At 34.2% G+C, this 20221-nt stretch overlaps 1 protein-coding gene across 1 annotated transcript in view; it reads right to left on the reverse strand.

Moving 5' to 3' along the window:
• Nucleotides 1–19579, reverse strand: part of LOC128985673 (zinc finger protein 774-like) — a 77089-nt gene extending 57510 nt beyond the window's left edge. The window contains exons 1-2 of the mRNA XM_054405441.1: nt 19223–19579; nt 5737–6198 (exon numbers count right to left, since the gene is read on the reverse strand). Coding sequence (XP_054261416.1) covers nt 5737–6198; nt 19223–19230 — 470 coding nt within the window. The 5' untranslated portion in view covers nt 19231–19579. The remainder of the gene's footprint in view (nt 1–5736; nt 6199–19222) is intronic.
• Nucleotides 19580–20221: the final 642 nt, after the last annotated feature.

Raw genomic sequence — 20221 nt, forward strand, 5'->3', positions numbered from 1 at the left:
GCTAGAAGTCTGCTTGACAGTATATCATGCGTATGTTCATTCTTTGCTGGCTTATGGCGTCACTCTATGGGGTAACTCTGCAGAGGCCAAGAAAGTGTTCACTTGCCAAAAGTCAATTCTCAGAACTATTTTTCACCAGAAGTCTAAAAAAAGCTGTAAACCTTTTTTCAAAAAACATTCCATTTTAACATTACCTTCTCTTTATATATTTGAAATAGCAAAGTATGTTCATGCAAATCCTTTTTTTTTGAAAAATATAAGATAAATCATAACTATCAAACGAGAAATAATAACAAAACTTTTCAATATCCCAAACACTCGCACACAAAATTTGAAACTGGGCCTCTTTACATGGGATTAAAAATCTACAATCATTTACCTAATTCATACAGAACTTTATCAAAATCAAATTTTACATATAAACTGAAAGAGACTTTGAGCCAAAAAGCGTATTACAAAATTCAGACGTTTTTTAAAGATAAATTGTAATAGTTTTTACTCTTGTCAGGGTATAATTAGATTAAGGAACCTAGATATAAATTGACCATGTACCAGCTTGGGAATTACTTTTGTAATTATTGTATCAGGCGTTATGTACAATAAAGCTTTGTCTATTGTCTAGTGTCTATTGTCTAATAAGCGCCTTCATCTTTATTAGCGATGTTAAACGTCTACCACAAACCAATAAAGAACTATTATGCTGACTCATTTTTGAGATAACATGAAAACAATCAAATATTAGAGAACAGAACGTCACCAAGATTCACAGTATAGAGTTTCTAAAAATGATTTTATCTTTTTATGTTGATCTTTACTTCCGTCTCTCTCTCTCTCTGACTTCCAAGATCACCGCGATAGTTGCCACGAACAAGTCTCTTCAGCGCACATTTCGATACGGAATGCGAATGAGGTTGTGCTACATAGCATTATAGCACAAGCACCAGAATCACTAAAATTGTCTGTAAATTTTTCATACAGCAAAAGTTATATAGCAATGTTATATAGCAAAAGTTAAATAACAATGTTATAGGCTATAGCAAAAGTTATATATGTAGCAGGTTTTTCTACATAGTGTAAATCCGGCTTTAAAACTAAAGGTATGGATGCACCACAGATTTGCCATCAAGCATCGGCATTCATTTTGACGTATATTTTGAGTCATGCACAAACTGCCTCCCTGTACATTACTTATGTGACTTAAATGTGTTTTTTTAGTTCGTTTAACTCTTCTACCCGACCGATTTTGATAATTTCGGTCTCAAAGCTATGCAAGCACATATTTGGCTTCAAGCATCATCATTAATCTATCAAATGTATTAATCTACAACAAAATTTAAATTGGATTTTTTAAATTTTTACTTTAATTAAATATGTATTCAAGATGTTACATTATCCCATATGTTGTTATCTAAAAACCTTCAGTGAAATACCAGCTTCCATTGGAATTATTCATTATTAAGATCGGACGTACCTAAAGCACACTGCTTTAAATCACAAACAACCAAAATTGTTTAAAAATGGAGTTATTTAACATCGATTTATAGTCAAAAGATTTTGCTTGCAACCTCAATAGTAGACTAACTGTCGATGTTGACGGGTTTCACCTAGTAAATCTTAAAAAAATCAAACTTTCATAATTATTTGAAAATCTACACGAATTAAGCTTTCCAACGACCTATTAGTTAATAAAATCGGTCCAGTAGAACTCTAGATTTAGTTGTACAAAGATTTTAAAACTCAATTATTAGATTTAATTGAAAATCAATTAAGACAAATGGAAATTCGTTTAGTCTGCAGGTTTGCTGCGGCGGGGGTATTTTGTACTACGATCGTATTTATAAATAGTGCTTCTAACCACTATTATATCATTTTTCAGCATTAAATATCCTATAATTTGATACCCTTTTTTCAAGATGGCGGCAAAAAAAAAACGTATTTTGCGCCACAGTACGGATGTATATTTATAGTATGTTGATTAGAAGCATACTACCTACCATTCACAGCAAGAATCATTTGTGTTGCAATTAGTTCCACCTTAAGCTATATTTTCAATTATTTCTACTGCACTATAACGCCAACTGTCCTTTTGTTTCATTGTATTTTTAAGTCTCATTTTGGCTCTTTGCCGGGCTTTTGGATTCAACCTGGAGGCGAGTTAGCGTAGCGAACGAGCTAACCTGAAGGCAAGTGAGCGCAGCGAACGAGCTCCAACCTAAAGGTGAGTGAGCGTAGCGAACGAACTTCAACCAGGACGTGATTGAGCCATGCGAACGAGATCATCTTGAAAATTAAGAAGTTAAACGGGGCAAAGCCCGCGGGTTACAGCTAGTCTTTTTATAAACTGGTTTATGACATGAATAAATCAAATGAATTGAATTGAATTGAACTGAAAATAATTTATCTTTAATATCTATAATATTAAAACGAAACAGGGGTTTTTTATTTCACGATTCTGAATCAACCACTTGACGGATTTATATGATTTTTGTGTTGAAAGAAAGATAATTTTGAGAACTAGGGAATGTCGAAGCCATAATTTTAGTTTAGGGTTTCAGTTTTTTAGATAATTAAGTTTTAATTTTTGAAAAGTCTAGCAGCCGACACTAAGATTCTAAACTAGCTTTTGGTATAATATAATTTGCTTAACATAACAGCTGTAAACATTCAGCGTTTGTAACACAAATTCAGCATTTGGATCAAATTAAAAGACATACTAAGGGTTGACTTATCTTATAAAAAGATAGGGCATTTGCCAGGAATTATTAAGGAAATTGACAGGAAAGCAGGCTTACCTTTAAATAAGTCCATAGAGACACATAAAACATCACAAAATTAAAAGTAGAAATTTTCGTGGTCACTGACCACTTTTTCAACCACTGGAGATTGGAGAAAATTTCAAATTTTTTAAAATTTTCAAAAAATTTCAAAATTTTCTCCAATCTCCAGTGGTTGAAAAAGTGGTCAGTGACCACAAACATTTCTACTTTTAATTTTGTGATGTTTTATGTGTCTCTATGGACTTATTTAAAGGTAAGCCTGCTTTCCTGTCAATTTCCTAAATTAAGGGTTGACTTATTTATACTATGTGTAATGCTAATCATTGATACGTTCAATCCTTCGATAAGAGGATGACGGATTATTTAAATATACATAGTAAAATACTAGGATGTTCAAATTATTTTTTTAAGTAATCTTTGTAATCTTCGGTTTGTTTTAGTGCAATATAATTTGTTTTAACTAACAGCTGGTTAGTTATTAAAATGCCCTATAGAACTATGAGGTTATTTACTCTGATTTTGTCATTGATTATAGGAAATAATTAAGATTAGTAGACCAGCGAGATAAGTAACACCATTGATGTGAACAAGTCGAGGCTCTGTACACAAGTTAAAAAAAAGATATGCAAATTATTTTACTGCTCAACTTTTTTGGAAAGGATAAGAAAATCATAAAACATTTTTACATGTTTTAATTTATCTTGGTAGCTTTTTGTTTACAATCAATGTTTTTGAATGCTTGAACTGTTTGGATTAGGCCCGGAAATATTGATGTCATAAAGATGGAGATCAAGAATCCTCAGGAATACGATTTTAAATTACCACCACAACCTCAGACGGGTGTTATCCAACGATATACAGATGAATGACATAGATTGAACACAGCGTTATCATTGACGTAGGATACTGCAATTAGACTAGCCATCTTTTTATGAAATCTAAAAAGTTGTTTGGCGTGTGTTTAGTTGTGGTTACGTTTGGAGGCGCTGAATATTTTATAGTTTAAATAAATGAATATGGGGAATTACGATGTACATTGATTCAATGAGAGTGGTTTAATTATCAAGGATATTAGAACTGATAACGGAATGGATAATAAACATAGACAATTAATTACGTCACTAGCTTTACAAGCGTTTTTACTTTTTAAATTCCTTCAACATGTGACCAGTCCTTTTGTTCAAATGAATATTATTTTATTTTTGACTCAGCTGTTTACAAAATAAACTAATATGTTGTTGTGTTTACTTCTCTTTGTTTACACTTATTTATTTAGCAATTGATGCAGTGAAATTGACATAAAGATGTGTGTAGACGATTCGTTTAATGATGTCAGGACACCAACGTTATAATTATGTGTACTGTAAATTTTATTTGGATGTTTTTGTTTTATTTTAGGGAGTTTCAATTCAGACCTACTGGAAATTGTGTATAGTATGAGTAATTGTATTGTGATTATATTGATTATGGAAGAGGCAGGTATGCGATGGAAGGTGATATCATTGACTAGGCCTATAAACTTCTCAATTGATAATTACTCTTTATACTGTAGGCTGCAATAAAATTTGTCTTTATACGTGTAAACTAGCTGTTCTGAATTATAGGCCTACACAGCCCGTACGTAGGACGGGCTAACACCTCGTTACAGTTTACATTCATACTACTAAACACAATGGCTTGACATACACAGAACCCTTAAATGTCAATTTTATTCAAAAAAATTTAACAAAAAATTTGTATTGTAAAATCAATTTAATTTTAACCTAGTGGGGCCTTGGTTTTATCAACATAATTGTCAACATATTTCTCGAAAATTTGTCAAAAATCACCTTTCACACTACATGTTTTATGAAACACAAATCTGACAAACTTGTCAAGACATTGACATATTTGTAAAAAATATTTGAAATAAAATTGTCAATTTTAAAACATATATGAAACACAAATTTGTAGAATTGTAGATAGTCTAATATACCTGTCACCTTTTATGAAAGAGGGCCTAGGTGTAAAGGTACTGTTTGTTTAATATGACTTAGGTACTTCTCACCTAGAAAGGTTAGTTAGTTACTTTTTGAGAGATCCCAGACACAGACCATACACAAATTGGTCATGGATTCTTCATCCTGTAGGCTATGAATCCGGACCACAGCGAAAGAAGTAATTCTCCGTAGTGACTGACCAAATCCCACAAAATTCTTCTTAATTTCCCAGAATATTTAGCCAAAACCCCTGGTAAATTTCAGGAAAAGTAATAGTCTATTTTACTGCATTATTTACCATTCAGAAACAATAAAACATTTTTCTGCAAAACATTTATAAATTATTTAACAGAAATGTTCCATGTTAAGGAACCAAAGATGATTAAAGTAAGGCATAGGTAAAGACCTACGTAATAAGGTTAATTATATTTTGAACTTCCCTCTTCCTAAAACTATGTATGAATAAAGCAAAACTTTAAATGAAACCAAACAAAAAAATAACAAATTTATGTTTTAATAATTATTTTACTATTAAATAAGGCATTTAAAGAAGTTATTCCTTAGTATTAATTAAGTCAGCAAACTCCAATCCCCTAGAGTCCGGGACTCCAATATTGGCAACACTGGTTTTTAACTACCAAGTTGTCATGGCAACGGTCGCTAGCGCTTGGCGCTGCAGCGGTTTGCGCCGTAACTACATGGCGCTCCTAGCAGGGGACGCCAGAACATATGCTAACCGCAGCACTGCTGACGATTTATTTCATTCCTTTTGTCCATGGTTTCATTTATTAATCATCAATATTAAAACTGATCATAACTCAATTCGATGGTTAGGCCTACATTAAACAAAAATATATTGTAGAAACAATATATATCAAACCGAATAAAAATCAATACGATATAGGCTATTGGTATTTAAACCGATCTTATGTCACAGGTTCTCGGCAGAACTGTACCCACATAAATTTTGTTCAACTTACTTTGTACTGCTCGTAGTGACTGATGATGATCCTGGAGTGCTGGAACCTGATACTTGAGATATCAACTTCTTCTGGAAGTTGTAATCTGCTTGCATATCACATGGCTGTACTGGGGGCAAAGGTGGTGCCAAAAAATGTCGTGTAGCTTCATCATTCATGAAAAACATACTTCTAAACATTAAGTTACTGTTCAAGCTCATATCAGTCATACTATTCCCTTTGCCACTGTCTTGGTATAGTGTCTTCTGACCCTTAACCTCAGGAGACTTCAAAGATGAACAGCCATTTACTATTGTTTCACTTGAGACCTCAATAACTTCACTTTTTATTTTATTAGCTATGAGAACACCATCTTTATTTTCACATAGTTCATAGTTATTTGCACAATCAAGTTTCACTCTTTCAGATAGATTGTCAGATACTAACTTTATAGAATCCAAAGCAGAATATTCAGCATTACATCTGAAAATATAAGAAGTCTTAAGTACACAAGTAGAAATACATTCGCCCCAGCAAACCTGCAGACTAAGCAAATGTCCATTTGACTGTTTGGACTTTCACTAAAATATTTCCTTAAAATTGTCTATAAGACTGCCATTTCCCCCGGAAAAGTCAAATAAGAGTACTAAAAATTGGAAAATCAACATGAATTTTTTAAAGTTCCAAATCACACATTAAGCTAGGTCTATTTAAATTTTGCAGAATTTTACGCTGGATGTTTATATGTATAGTCAAATGAGGTGACTTTGGGCCCAGCTTTTATTCTTCTTGAAATATTTTTTGTCTCGGTCGGTCAAAAAATTCTTTCTTTATGGCTACTTTGATAAAAAAGTGTGCAGTTTATGATGCAATAATTTATTTTGTAAAAAAGAGTTCTTGGTGTTGTCGAGGGAGGCCTAGCATTGACCCAAAGTCACCTTGTGATTTGGAGTGACATTCTGGGTGGCCATGGTTTTTACACTATAACACCAATGTCCCCTAAGTAGGCCTAAGTATCAGGGCGTATCCAAAGGATCCCACCCAGAAGCCATGCAAAGCGGTAATTAATCATGACCCCATTGATCGCTTTTTAGCGAATTTCCCATATAGGGAATAAGCTACTACCGTAGTACTCATGATAAGACCTGGACCCTGAACCGATATGCTTTTTCGTTTTGAGGTCCCTAGAAACCAAAAACACCATACGTTCAAATTCATACATATATATATATATATATATAGGCTAATATTTATAATATTTAATATTTATACAAAATTAAAAACATAGTTAAAGCCCCCCATACACGGGCAAGCATGTTCGCGAGCATGCTTGTGACGGTGTTGGTGAGGAACATGCTCGCCCGTGTGTGGGATCCAAGGTTGGATGTGTGTGGGATCCATCGCAGCGAGCATGCTGGGCTCGGCTCTCGGCTCGTCGGACCTGTTGAGCCCGACACACGAACATGCTCGCCCGTCTGTGGGGACGACCAATATGTTTGAGAGCATGTTCGCCGCTGCAACTCACCCACAGTGGATAGAGATAGGCTAAATGATTCCATCAATGTAGCCGCTAACCATGATTCCAGTTACACTCGTGGACTCATTACAAAGTAACCGTTCCGATTCAAAAAGATTACTTCGTTACCGCCATTAAAGTAGCCGCAATAGACAGATTGCACTTGTAATCATCATGGTGTTGATACTCTTGATGTATTCCAGTTACAGTAATAGATTTAGAATCAATGTTTACAGAAGCTAAATAAATATTTATTTGTGTTTGTTCCAAAATAGAGGGTTCATCAATTAAAATTTGTATATTATTACAAAAATGTGTACAATCAATTCTGTGTAGCAATTTGTCACAATTAAATAATTCTAAAGAAGGCTAAAATAAGCAAAACTACGAGATATATTTTTGCACAGCGATGGAATTTTAATAGTTCTCTTAGAAGGGACATATGGCTGAACCGTCTTCTATTTTTGAGCCAATTTTTACACCATATTTTTTGTGGCTTACTTTTGCTATCCTCTTCAAATCAAACTGCACCACCGCAAATAGCCACAACAGCATTTGGCATCCATTTAAATTTAATCCAAATAAACTAATTAAATATTAAATAAATAAATACACACAACTTGACTGTCACAGCCATCGAAGTACATAACACATGGTCACAGCGCACAAGAGAAGCAAGAATAGGGTTAAGAACCGCTACCGAGCGATCAGCAAGTTCGCGAGCATGCTCGTCCGTCTGTTGACAACGCCGAGCATGTTCGCCAACATGCTTTTCCATGTATGGGGGGCTTAACAAAGTGGCCTTTTTAAATAATCATTTTTATTTTGACCGATTTCATTTGATTAAGGGTACTTTGTTAACTATGTTTTTAATTTTTATTATATTAGTAGCCCTAAACATACCAGAAAATGTATCTAAATATATAAAAAAAGGCAAAGCCCTCGCTGACTCATCACTAATTCTGCCACTTCCCATTTACCTAGGAGGCTGAAATTCGGTACACCGATTCTTTGGGCATTAAATAGGAAAACTAAGTAGTTTTTATTCTGATCGGGCTTTCGGGCTCCGCCCCAGTGGCTCTGGAGTTTCCCATGTTAACCTTGTGATCTTTCATATTTAAAAGTAATTAATGAATCTTAACAGCTTTTTCAATTAAACAAGTTGGTTCTGTTCTATGATGTTCAATGGCATTAAAGTTACAAGGATTACCAACAGGGTGCAACACTATTATTTCTTTTACATTTATGACATCAGCTAATTTGCAACCAAAAGGTGAGTGAGGGTAGCGAACAAACTTCAACCTGGAGGCGAGTTAGCGTAGTGAATGAGCTAACCTGAAGGCAAGTGAGCGCAGCGAACGAGCTCCAACCTAAAGGTGAGTGAGCGTAGCGAACGAGCTCCAACCTAAAGGTGAGTGAGCGTAGCGAACGAACTTCAACCAGGACGTGATTGATCCATGCGAACGAGATCATCTGGCAAAGCCCGCGGGTTACAGCTAGTTAAGTATAAAATGCTTATTGCAGTTATACTCAAGCTTTGCGTTTGCAATAAGGGAGGACACAGTTTGATAAAATTTGCTTTTTTAGATTTACAGTACCGGTATTCTACTACACATCTACCATAGCCATAATGTTCTACCACTTCACCTAAACAATAGAGAATAATAAATTATCAACAATTCGCAAAATATCACAAATTATTCATAAAATGAAAAACATTAACATAACTGTAAACAAGCCTACTTTGACAGTTCTCATTGCGAATCACAGTTTTTTGTTACTGCTTAGCTCAAATTAGCTGTTTTTATAAAACCAAAAAAATATAGTGCTGAACCCTATAGTGCTGAACCCTGTTGGTAAATCTGATAACTTTTTAATGCTTTTCCATATCATAGAACCAACCTTTTTAGTTGAAACAGCTTACTATATGCTTTAATTCTCTTTAAATATGAATACTCATAAGGTTAACATGGGAAACTACAGAGCCACTGGGGCGGAGCCCGAAAGGATTTATGAGATAAGAATATGCCTATATGTTGATCGGGAATGTGACCTATATTATGCCAATTTTCAGCCCTATCCGTCCAGTGGTTTATGCGTGATTGAACCTCATTGTTGTTATTTATAAACTATTATGGTGTCTACGTGTGGACAGTGTGGAGGTGACGTTGTGCAGAGTGACTTGTCAGTGAAATGTGTTGAGTGCAAGACGGGATATCATCCAGCGTGCACGCAGTTTGGATCACATCAAAACTTTACAAAGTCTAAAATTAAACAGTGGAAGTGTGAAAAGTGTACATCTGCGTCAGGTTCATCTGCTTCCCTACAGACAAGCGTGAGTTCAGCTTTGGATAAAAACACTATGATAGAAATACTAAACTCATTTAAAACAGAAATCCAAATGCACACCGACTCTGTTGTAGGAGGTGTGATGTCTAAAATTGACAATTTAACTACAGAACTACACACATTTAACAACAAAGTCTCTTCTTTGGAGCTAAACCAGTCAGCTTTACAGGAACGCTGCAGTGAGTTGGAAAAAGCAAACGACATGCTTGTCGAGCAGGTCCGCGCGCTGCAGCTTAGTCAGAACGACGCTGACCAGCATTCACGCTGCGCCAACATCGAGGTCCTGGGTATACCTACGACTACAAACGAAAATGTATACGACATTCTGCAACACATTGCCGCTGCCCTTGGAGTCAACTTCAAGAGAGAGGATGTTTCCATCGCCCATCGACTGCGCCAGTACTCTAAAAATCACACGTTCGCGCCTATCATTGCGCAGTTTGTTTCTAGGAGCACCAAAGAGATGTGGCTCATCGCTGCGAGAAAAAAGAAAAATCTAAATGCTACAGATATCAACGGACGTCTTGTGCCAAGTGATGTCTACATCAACGATCATCTGACCATACATAATAAAACTCTCCTGGGTCGAGCTAGAAGGATGCAGCGTGAGGGGAAGATCCACAAGGCCGGCTACACCAATGGGAAAATACTCATCAAACCCAAGGAACACGACGATGCCATCAGGATCACTGCACAGCATGAACTGGACGTCTTCGACAAATAATGTATCTTAGGTATTCGTAGAAACTTAAATTAGGTATTTATGCATGTAATTGACTTTTATCCATCTATTTTATTATATTTTTTATATAGCTATTTATTTATTTTATTCAGTCTAATACCACGATAATCTATTACCGCATCACTCTGTTCTCCATTACCCTTAAATTGCATGATTATTGTTGCATGACTCAATACACAAAGGAATAATGGTCCATTTAATTTATTATTTATTTTATTATAATATTTGCTAGCTAAATCTATTTCGTATATACTTAAGCAATTTTTATTTATTTCAGAAAAAAATGCACTAATTCTTATTATTTTTATATTAGGTTTGTATTTTTATTGCTAGCGAACACAAACCAAAATATTTATTTCACGTCTAGAAAAATATCAATAGTTTTATTTTTATTTCTTATTATTAGTATTATATAAAAATTGCTAGTTATGTTGGACAGCATATTTATTCATTTAAGTGAAATTCTCAATACTATTACAGTATTCGTATTTTTACTAGAGATATAATAAAATTTGCTAGTTGATGCTAACCTAAATATTTTATATTTTATTTAAAGAAATATTTATTATTCATATAGGCTACCTTTTCATTTATGTATTTATAAAATTCTGCTAGTTAAGATAAACAATCATTTACTTATTAGCCATTGATTGTAATTTTATGTTTATGTAAATTATGCATTCTTTATTTATTTTTCTCTCCAATGTTAACAATAGCACACAACAATAGTCATAGGTCGGGACTGGCAGCAGGCACTGTGACAGTTGTCATGCACGCAGATGGCGATGATAACAATTTATTTCATGAAAAACTAAACTGTTTAAACCTTAATTCTACTGATGAATATTCTGCATTTTACAAGCGTAATGTTGGTGACAGCTCTATTAGTATATTTCACTCAAATATCAGGAGTTACAAGAAAAACTTTGATGAAATGTGTTTATATCTCAATAATTGTATTTCAGGAATTGACATAATTGTTTTTACAGAATGCTGGCTGTGGAGGGGAGGGGGTGGCTACCTTGGAGGGCTTTGACCTTTATCACACTTCTACTTATCGCAATCAGAACGATGGGGTTATTGTTTACATAAACAAACATTTGTCTGCTACGGCTACTGAAATTACCATTGGGGACGTTTACGGCATTTCATTACAATTTTCTCTATTCAACAAACACTTCAATCTATTAGCAATTTACAAAACCTTTGATTGTAATGTTGAAATGTTCCTACATGACCTTGAAGTTTACTTATTTAATATCAATAAAGATCACATGGTTATTTATCTTGGAGACGCTAACATTGACATACTAAACATGAATGTTCTCTCACATAGGTACTTAAATATTTTAACTGGATCTGGATTTACACAATGCATTGACAAACCTACACGAGTGACTCAAAACACAGCAACTTGCCTTGACCACATATTTATCAAATACAAAGACTTGGAGAGTGTACAGTCGGCTGTGTTACAGACTAATGTTACCGACCACTACAGCACCGGGATCACTATCACATTGGGGACACCGAACTGTCACTATGACCCACCGCCACGCACACACTTGGACCACGCACTACTCACACACTTCCTCACGCATTCCAACTGGGATCCCATAACCTCTTGTCATGACAATGTTGATTTCTGTTCCGAACATTTTACCAGAATCATCTCTAATTCTGTTGCTGCGGCTAGTAAGTTGGCTTATAACAAGAAATCTCGTTTCAAAAAGTTAAAACCGTGGATAACGTCAGACTTAATACATCAAATAAGAGTAAGAGATAAATTAAGTAAACAAGTCAAAAAGCAGCCTTTTAATAACGAACTTATTACTCGATACCGAGAAATCAAAAATAGTTTAAGCTTTTCTTTGAAGCTGACAAAAAGAAATTATTATAGAAATAAACTACACTTGACTGGCAACAACCCTAAAATGTTCTGGGGCATAATTAATGAAATATCTGGCAGAAAATGTAAAAAAGATTCCTTTCCTATTGATAAGTTTGTTCCAGCGGACCAGATATCTCCAGCCTAATGTTCAAAGAGTTGCAAATGACTTCAACGATTTTTTCTCCTCTGTAGGCTCTAATTTAGCAACCTCTATCGACTCAAGTGGGGACCCAGTTGTGAATGACATTGACTTTGCCCATGATTGCACATTTACACTTCACACAATCACTGAATCCGAACTGAAACGATACATTTACAGTCTACGCGGTGGGTCAGCACCTGGCTACGATGGTATCTCAGCCGAAGTCCTGAAAGCCAATTTCCATTTGTTTAAAAAAGCACTCTTACATATAGTAAATTTAAGCATTTCATCCGGTAGATTTCCTAAATGTTTGAAACTTGCCAAAGTTTTTCCTCTTTATAAATCAAATGAATTTGCCAATATGAATAATTACAGACCAATATCTATTTTGAGTGTATTTGCTAAGTTAATTGAGAGAATAGTAAAAGATCAATTAGTTACATTTCTTCAAGCAAACAACATTTTGAGTGATTGTCAGTATGGGTTTCGCTTGGACAAAAACATTTCAGATGCACTTTTTGACATTAATAGGGTCTTAAATTCGGCAATTTCAGATAATGAACATCCGATATTAATATTTTTAGATCTTAAAAAGGCATTTGATTCAGTTGATCGATCTAAGCTTTTTTCCAAATTAGAAGCAGTTGGCGTAAGGGGTAACGCTCTTCAATGGTTTAAAAGTTATCTGTCTCAAAGATCTCAACTTGTATCAATTCTTAACACCAACAGTAATATTGAACATGTTAACTATGGTGTGGTTCAAGGCAGTACACTTGGGCCTGTTTTATTTTTAATATATATAAATAATATTTCAAAACTTAATATTTTTGGTAAACTTTTCTTATTTGCTGATGACACTTTAATTTTGAACAGCGGAAAAACTTGGCCTGAGGCTCGCAACAAAGCTTTGCACGACCTAATGGAAACCAAGTTATGGTTAAACCAGAATATTCTCTCTTTAAATTCATCAAAAACTAAGTTTATGCCAATTTCTTTAAGTTTAAAATCTGATTACAATCTAGAAAATCTTGTTATTCACACCTGTGGTGATTACCTCGACGCCAACTGTACATGCGAATCTATTGAAAAAGTAGAGTCATTCAAATATTTAGGAGTGGTCTTTGATTACCGTCTTAAGTGGTCTAGTCATATTCAATATTTAAACAGCAAAATTAGAAAATATATCTATGCTATCGGTCAGCTGAATCAGTTTCTAAATGAAAGTGAAATGAAATTAATGTACTATGCTTTTGTTCAATCACTTTTATCCTTCGGAATCATAAGCTGGGGGGGTTGTTCTAAAAGTATTTTAGAGCCATTAAACATAACACAAAAGTTAATATTAAAAATTGGTTTTGGGAAGTGCAAGCGTTACCCATCTGACACTCTCTTTAAGGATGTGTCAGTTTTAACGATCAGACAACTTTTCATAAAAAATGTTCTAAGTCATATTTTTAAAAATTATAACAACATTTTCTCCATAATTTCCCATACACATAATACTAGATATTCTACCCGAATTGGAATTTCATCACTACAACTATACAAATCATTTTCATCAACCAACTCATTTTATATTGCACACGTTCTATTTCGTAACTTGCAAAACAATTTTCAAAGCGTTAATCTCTTTGACTCGCCCACTTTAAACATATTCAAACGCCGTGTCAATGAGTGGTTACTTGGTCTAGGCAGGGACGAGGCTGAGCTTATCATCACAGCTGATTACAGACACAGACGCTCCTGACACGACATGCGACCTGACCATTGTACTCTGACGACTCGTTCTCCACCGCCCGCCCCACCCCCCTCTAGACACACTTTGAAAACCGTAGTACCGTAGTTATATTATTTTTTATTTAAACTTAATTATGCCACTAGTTTTTTTTCACATGGTTTGCTCTTGTAACTCCATTTAGACCATATCTTCACCTCATCATATCTTCTGTTATTTATTTATTTATTTAGATTTTGTTTTGATAAATAATGTAATGTTTGGATGCAACTGCAGTCGACGCACAGGCTCGCTGCCCATGTCGGCTTATTCTTTACAAACATGTACGCTTTGTAAACATATATGTAATGCAAAGGTTAATTTTATGTTATTCTTTAAATTCACTTATGTTTTTCTCCTTTAAATATGATTTGTGTACAAATTTCTGTAAATAATTTGTTGGAATAAAGATATAATTCATTCATTCATTCATTCATTCATTCATTCATTCATTCATTCATTCATTCATTCATTCATTCATTCATTCATTCATTCATTCACTTCAAACAAACAAACACACAAACTTTCACATTTATAATATTAGTAAGAGTTTGATCAAATTTGGTAGAATTTTGGAAGAAAAAACTAATATTAAATGCATAACACAGCGGGGCAGTTTAATGCAGTATAACTGCATTAAACATGGAAATAACATTCAGAATTTGATATGAGGAAATTAGGTTTTTTGTTGTTTACACAAAAACTAAAAGATACGAAGTAAGTGTAAATTTACAAAGTTGTTAGGGATTATGAAACCTATAAAATGATCTGCCTATTGACATATGTTGCTATTAAAAATTTTAATCAATGGGCATTTGCAAATTTTCAAAAATCATTTTTTTTTTTAATTCTTATTCTTTAAAAAAGCCGTTACTTGTAGCATCTATATATTAATTTGAAACTGTTTCTCTTTGTGACAGCTAATTTGAGAAAATGGCTGGGCGTAGAAACTCGGTTGAGGTGTCTAAAGAAAGGCTTGGTCTGTAGGTGAGCCATCAAAAGAGAAACGTGGTAAATTCCCTTGGAGCTCTGCCCCAGTGGCCTTTAAATTCCCATCCCATGTTATTCTTATGGGGGAAAACGGGTTTTTGTCACAGCTAATTTCAGAGAAAGGCTGGGCGTAGAAACTCGGTAGAGGTCTCTATAGAAAGTTCATGGTCTGTAGATGAGCCATCAAATGAGAAACGTGGTAAATTCCCTTGGGGCTCTGCCCCAGAGGCCTTTAAAGTCCCCTCAGCAGATTTGTTTACATCACGACCATATGCATACATTTACACTACTTTTTACTGAAACAGCTGTTAGTATTTAAATTGTGATTTACTAAATTTGTCAAAATGAAGTATTTGCAATATTTTTGCTGATTTTAAAATAGATTTTCTTCTGAATCGTGTTATGTTTTGCAATATAATGTTCTTTTTACCAAATCAGTGGAAAATCCTAATATCACAGTAACTCTTAAAATTATTTCTTATGGAGTTAACTTATATATCTATTGTATGGGTTGGTTTCTGTCTTTTTTACCACTTCTTGGAGATTGCATGTAGACGATATTTTTTGGCGTATTGCATCTGTAGTAGACGATACTTGGTTAGTGTCATTTTTTAAATTACAATGGAAAAAAGCGAGAAATTATGGACAATTTGATATACTAAAAATAAAACTGAATAACCACTGTGCTACATTTCTCGAGCAATAATTGAAAGAGCCGATTTGCAAACAATGGAAACAGGAAAGTCATAGAACACAACCAAGTACAGTAGAAGAAATAGAAATATATTTATTTTTTCATTTATAATCGTTAATATAGACAACCTAATGCGGCTATGAGTGGGAAGCATTTGTAGAAAACACTAAAAACAAGGTCAGCTTTTGAAAAAAGATAAGATATTTAGAAACAATTTTAATTATATCTAACTGTTGTGTACATCTTGAGTATTTCCATAATCTTTGAGTTGACTCTTGTAAAGTCATCGGAAATTATTTTAAAATAACGCCTGTAATGCTTCGCAATTGCTCGAATTCGAGCAACAGGTACACTAGTATCACAGTAAAGCTAATTTCATAATGAGTAAGAAAATTCAACCGGAAAAGGGCTAAGTAAAGTAGTGCATTGTATAGGAAACAAAGAGTATTAAAAACATATTGATTTTTTCCAAATAAACTGCCGCCATTTTGAAGCGGAAAAAGATCATTCATTTCTATTTTCGCCAAAATGTTTGTCTATTAAATACCTTTAAAATGATGTATAATATGACATAGACTCTTTTTGTGCTATCGAAATAATGAGGTTTTAAACGTAATCATTTCAAAAATGGTTGAGTTAATAACCTTAACATACACTAAACTTTACACAATTTTACACTTCAGGAAGTGCTTAGGGTACACCTATGTTGGGTGTCGTAAATTTTCACCCAAAGTGGGGCCTGGGTTAACCCATTGGCCCGGCGACTGAGTTAGGTACGAGTGCTGCTAGTGTCACCGCTACGCAGCGCCACTAGTTATTTAATTATTATTATTTTCCCCCATTATGTTTCTTCTTATTTTTATAATTATATTTATAAATATAGGCTATTGCTTCTTGTATTGATATTTACTCATTGATTTTTGTGAATAACAAAACAGGTTGTGTAGGCATGGAAACCAGATATCACCCAAAATCAGCTTCGGTAAGGTAAAAAAATTTGTTTCTATGTTACCTATTTATATTTATAAAAGAGGAAGTTTGTATATATATATTTGAACGTTATGGACTCCGAAACGGCTTGACAGATTGTAATGAAACATTCAGGCATTAGTAAGCATTATTCAAGGATGGTTTGTGTGAAGTTTGGTGCATATCCGTCAAAAGGGCTCCACCCCAGTGGCTCTAGAGTTTCCCATGTTAACCTTAAGACTACTTATATTTGAATGGAATTAAAGAATCTTATCAGCTGGTTCAACTAAACAATTTTATTCTGTGATGTTCAATAGCATTAACAAGTTAAATATGTTTACCAACAGGGTGCAGCCCTATTATTTTTTTAATTTATGACAACAGCTAATTTGCAACCAAAAGGTGAGTGAGCGTAGCGAACAAACTTCAACCTGGAGGTGAGTTAGCGTAGCGAACGAGCTTAACTTGAAGGCAAGTGAGTGCAGCGAACGAGCTCCAATCTAAAGGTGAGTAAGCGTAGCAAACGAACTTCAACCAGGATGTGACTGAGCGATGCGAACGAGCTCATCTTGAAAATGAACGAGCATTTGACAAAAAACCACAATAGGATAGGACGACGTCTATCAGGCCAGCTAGTTACTTATAAAAGTAAACAATTTGTGATTTTTCTACGTAGGGAATCAATTAAAAACTTTATAACATTGTGTCATTTTGTGTCTGGATTGATCTTGGAATTTGTAAATCAAGTTAACTTAGGCTAACTTTAAAAAAATTGTTTTTAAAATTTTCAATTTTATAATATTTATAGCCTAATTTAATATTTATTTTTTTATTTTACACTTTGACTATTCAATTACCGGTACCAATTAAAAGTACCGGTAACAATTTTAGGTTTAATTATGTCGGAGATAGTGACCACGAGAACCATAGTTAGGTATTTGTCATTAGAAACTAGATTTTTACCTGAAAACAATGGTGCAAAAAATGTTCTGCTGTCACAAAAACTGAATAAACTACGATCGTTTGAATTTTAAATTTAATGTTATATTAGGCACTTTGATTTAGACACATATCAATGTTTACTCTGTAAAATCAAAGATAATAGCCCAAGTCACATGTATTGATCGATTATATGCCATTTTAAAGTAAATAACTTAACTTAGGCTAAGTAAATATTATTTATTGTGTTTAGCCTATAGCACTATTTTACAAAGTGCAAATACAGTCTGGAGACAAATTAACATAAATCAACAACTAACTCCATTCATTATAACTTAAGCTTTACCTTCCTAATCTAACCTAACTTCAAAACCCTTAATAGAGTCACGAATCCAAACATATCTAAGTTACCTCACATGTCTAAACTGATTAGGCCTAAGTTCATAATCAATGTTCAGTTGAATTGATCAATGTCTCTACCTCTTTGCCTCTTTGTAGAAACTTAATGTTTGTCATCTTAGGTTTCTTCTTCTTGCCTAGATGATCCTTTCAATTGTTTATGTTTGTGTTAATCAATTAACACTTAACAGTAATGACAACAGAGACTAGCAGACAAGGCATTACAGTAATAATATTCAAACTATCGTAGTTTAAGTATTTAGGCCTACTTAAGTTTTTGAGACAGCAGAAAAGTTTCGCACCATTGTTTTCAGGTAAAAATATAGTTTCTATGGTTCTCTTGGTCACCATCTCCGACATAACCCAATTTAAGTTACAGTTTTCTCTCTATAACAAAATTAAGAGTAACTTAAAAGTCTACAAATTCGGTAATTTTTATTAAGTTAATTGCCGACAGAGGGAACTGCAGGCAGCGCATTAATTCCTTCCCCAAAGGGTTAAGCTGATGAAATCAACAGGGCTGCTTGTCAATGTTATTAAGTAATGCTAGGCCCTAACTTAGTTAATAAGTTATCAGTGCTCAATTTGTAAAAAAAATAAGGTGCCGGAAGTGTAAATTACCCGGGAATTATGACACAACCCCCTTCCAATCCACCCTCAAATAATTGTTGAGAGGTTACAACTTACTGCTGTGCCATTTCCCTGCAAATCGAGCACTGGTTATTATTGCACTGTTACCAATAGGACTAACCTAATTGGCGACAATATAGGCCCTAGGCTATTTGCAAGGGAATTTATTTTAACTTACAAAAGAAATACCCCTAGCCCTAATCTAATCCTGGGCTAAAGATAACTGCGCGAGAGAAAATGTTAAAATCTTCATTAGCTTTGAGGCATGTTGTAAACATTGAGTGTGAATAAATTTTCTAGATTGACAAAAGGCCTAATATGGCCAAGAGCAGAGTTTAGCCTATTGAAAGTCCCTATAGCCTATTGGATCCTCTTTGCAAACGGCCTTAATTGAATGTGTATTAAAGTAGCTTAAACTACTAACTAATATTCAGAAATAAAGCTCCCTGAAAGATTATTATTAGTTTCTCACCTTAACATGGGCCAAATATTGACAGCAACTTAAATATAACGATAAAACGAATACTTGCATCAAAATAAATAACGATGAAACTGAAACGAGCAGAACCATTTATTCCAAAAGTTTATTCTAAACACGTTAGTTAAAATAAAAGTTTTAAGAAAACATTCCACTTGCACAGAAAACACATGTAAACTCCAACATACATTTCATAATAAACAAAACTCATAACAACTAGGCCTACTCAAGCTTCACAAACTTAGACGGCCATTTGGTTTTGTATTATTATTAAGGATAGGCTTGGTTTTGGTCTATTCCTTTTTTCTTTTTCTGCCCAACGTATTGGTTGGTTAAATAGGGGGCTGAGTTTATTTTCAATTATTTCACAGCAGAAATTTCTATTTTCGCATCCGGATGAAAGAAAATGGGTGGCACAGATATTGTACACAGGACATACTATATGCATGCACTATGTTTGTTTGACTAATTCAATATTTTTTGTCATGTGGAAAGCGAATAGCGACCTCTTGTCGGGAATTTTCGATTTTGAGTTTTATACATATAGGATATATACATATACAGGGTGAGTTTTAGTCGAGTACGGGATTACCATACGAGTCCGGTACACACATTTTGGACGAGTTACGTACGATAGTTTACGCCATACTACTAAATCCGTACAAATCCTTATATATTTCCACCAACTAAAGTACTAAAAATCACTAGTAACCACCTCTAAGAGAAGTTATGTTTTTGTTTATAACCACTCATTGCCCCCTAAATACAGTATAATCAGCTGATTGGGGTCCGGTAAAACTCATTGCAGTACAGTAGTACGCAATGAAACCCCATTTGAATAAGCTTGCGATAAACAGCTGTTTTCTGGACTAAATCCTTGCGTGGGAAGTTCTTCAAAATAATGTAGTGTGGCGTAATTTTTTTTCAAATGTAAAGGTATGGTTGTGACCCATCGTTTCAAACTAGATTTTTACGCTGAATACGATGCTGCAA

Source organism: Macrosteles quadrilineatus, unplaced genomic scaffold (genome assembly GCF_028750875.1).
Source record: "Macrosteles quadrilineatus isolate MER2022 unplaced genomic scaffold, UCM_ALF_1.0 Scaffold_2__2_contigs__length_208266976, whole genome shotgun sequence".
NCBI classification, from domain to species: Eukaryota; Metazoa; Arthropoda; class Insecta; order Hemiptera; family Cicadellidae; genus Macrosteles; species Macrosteles quadrilineatus.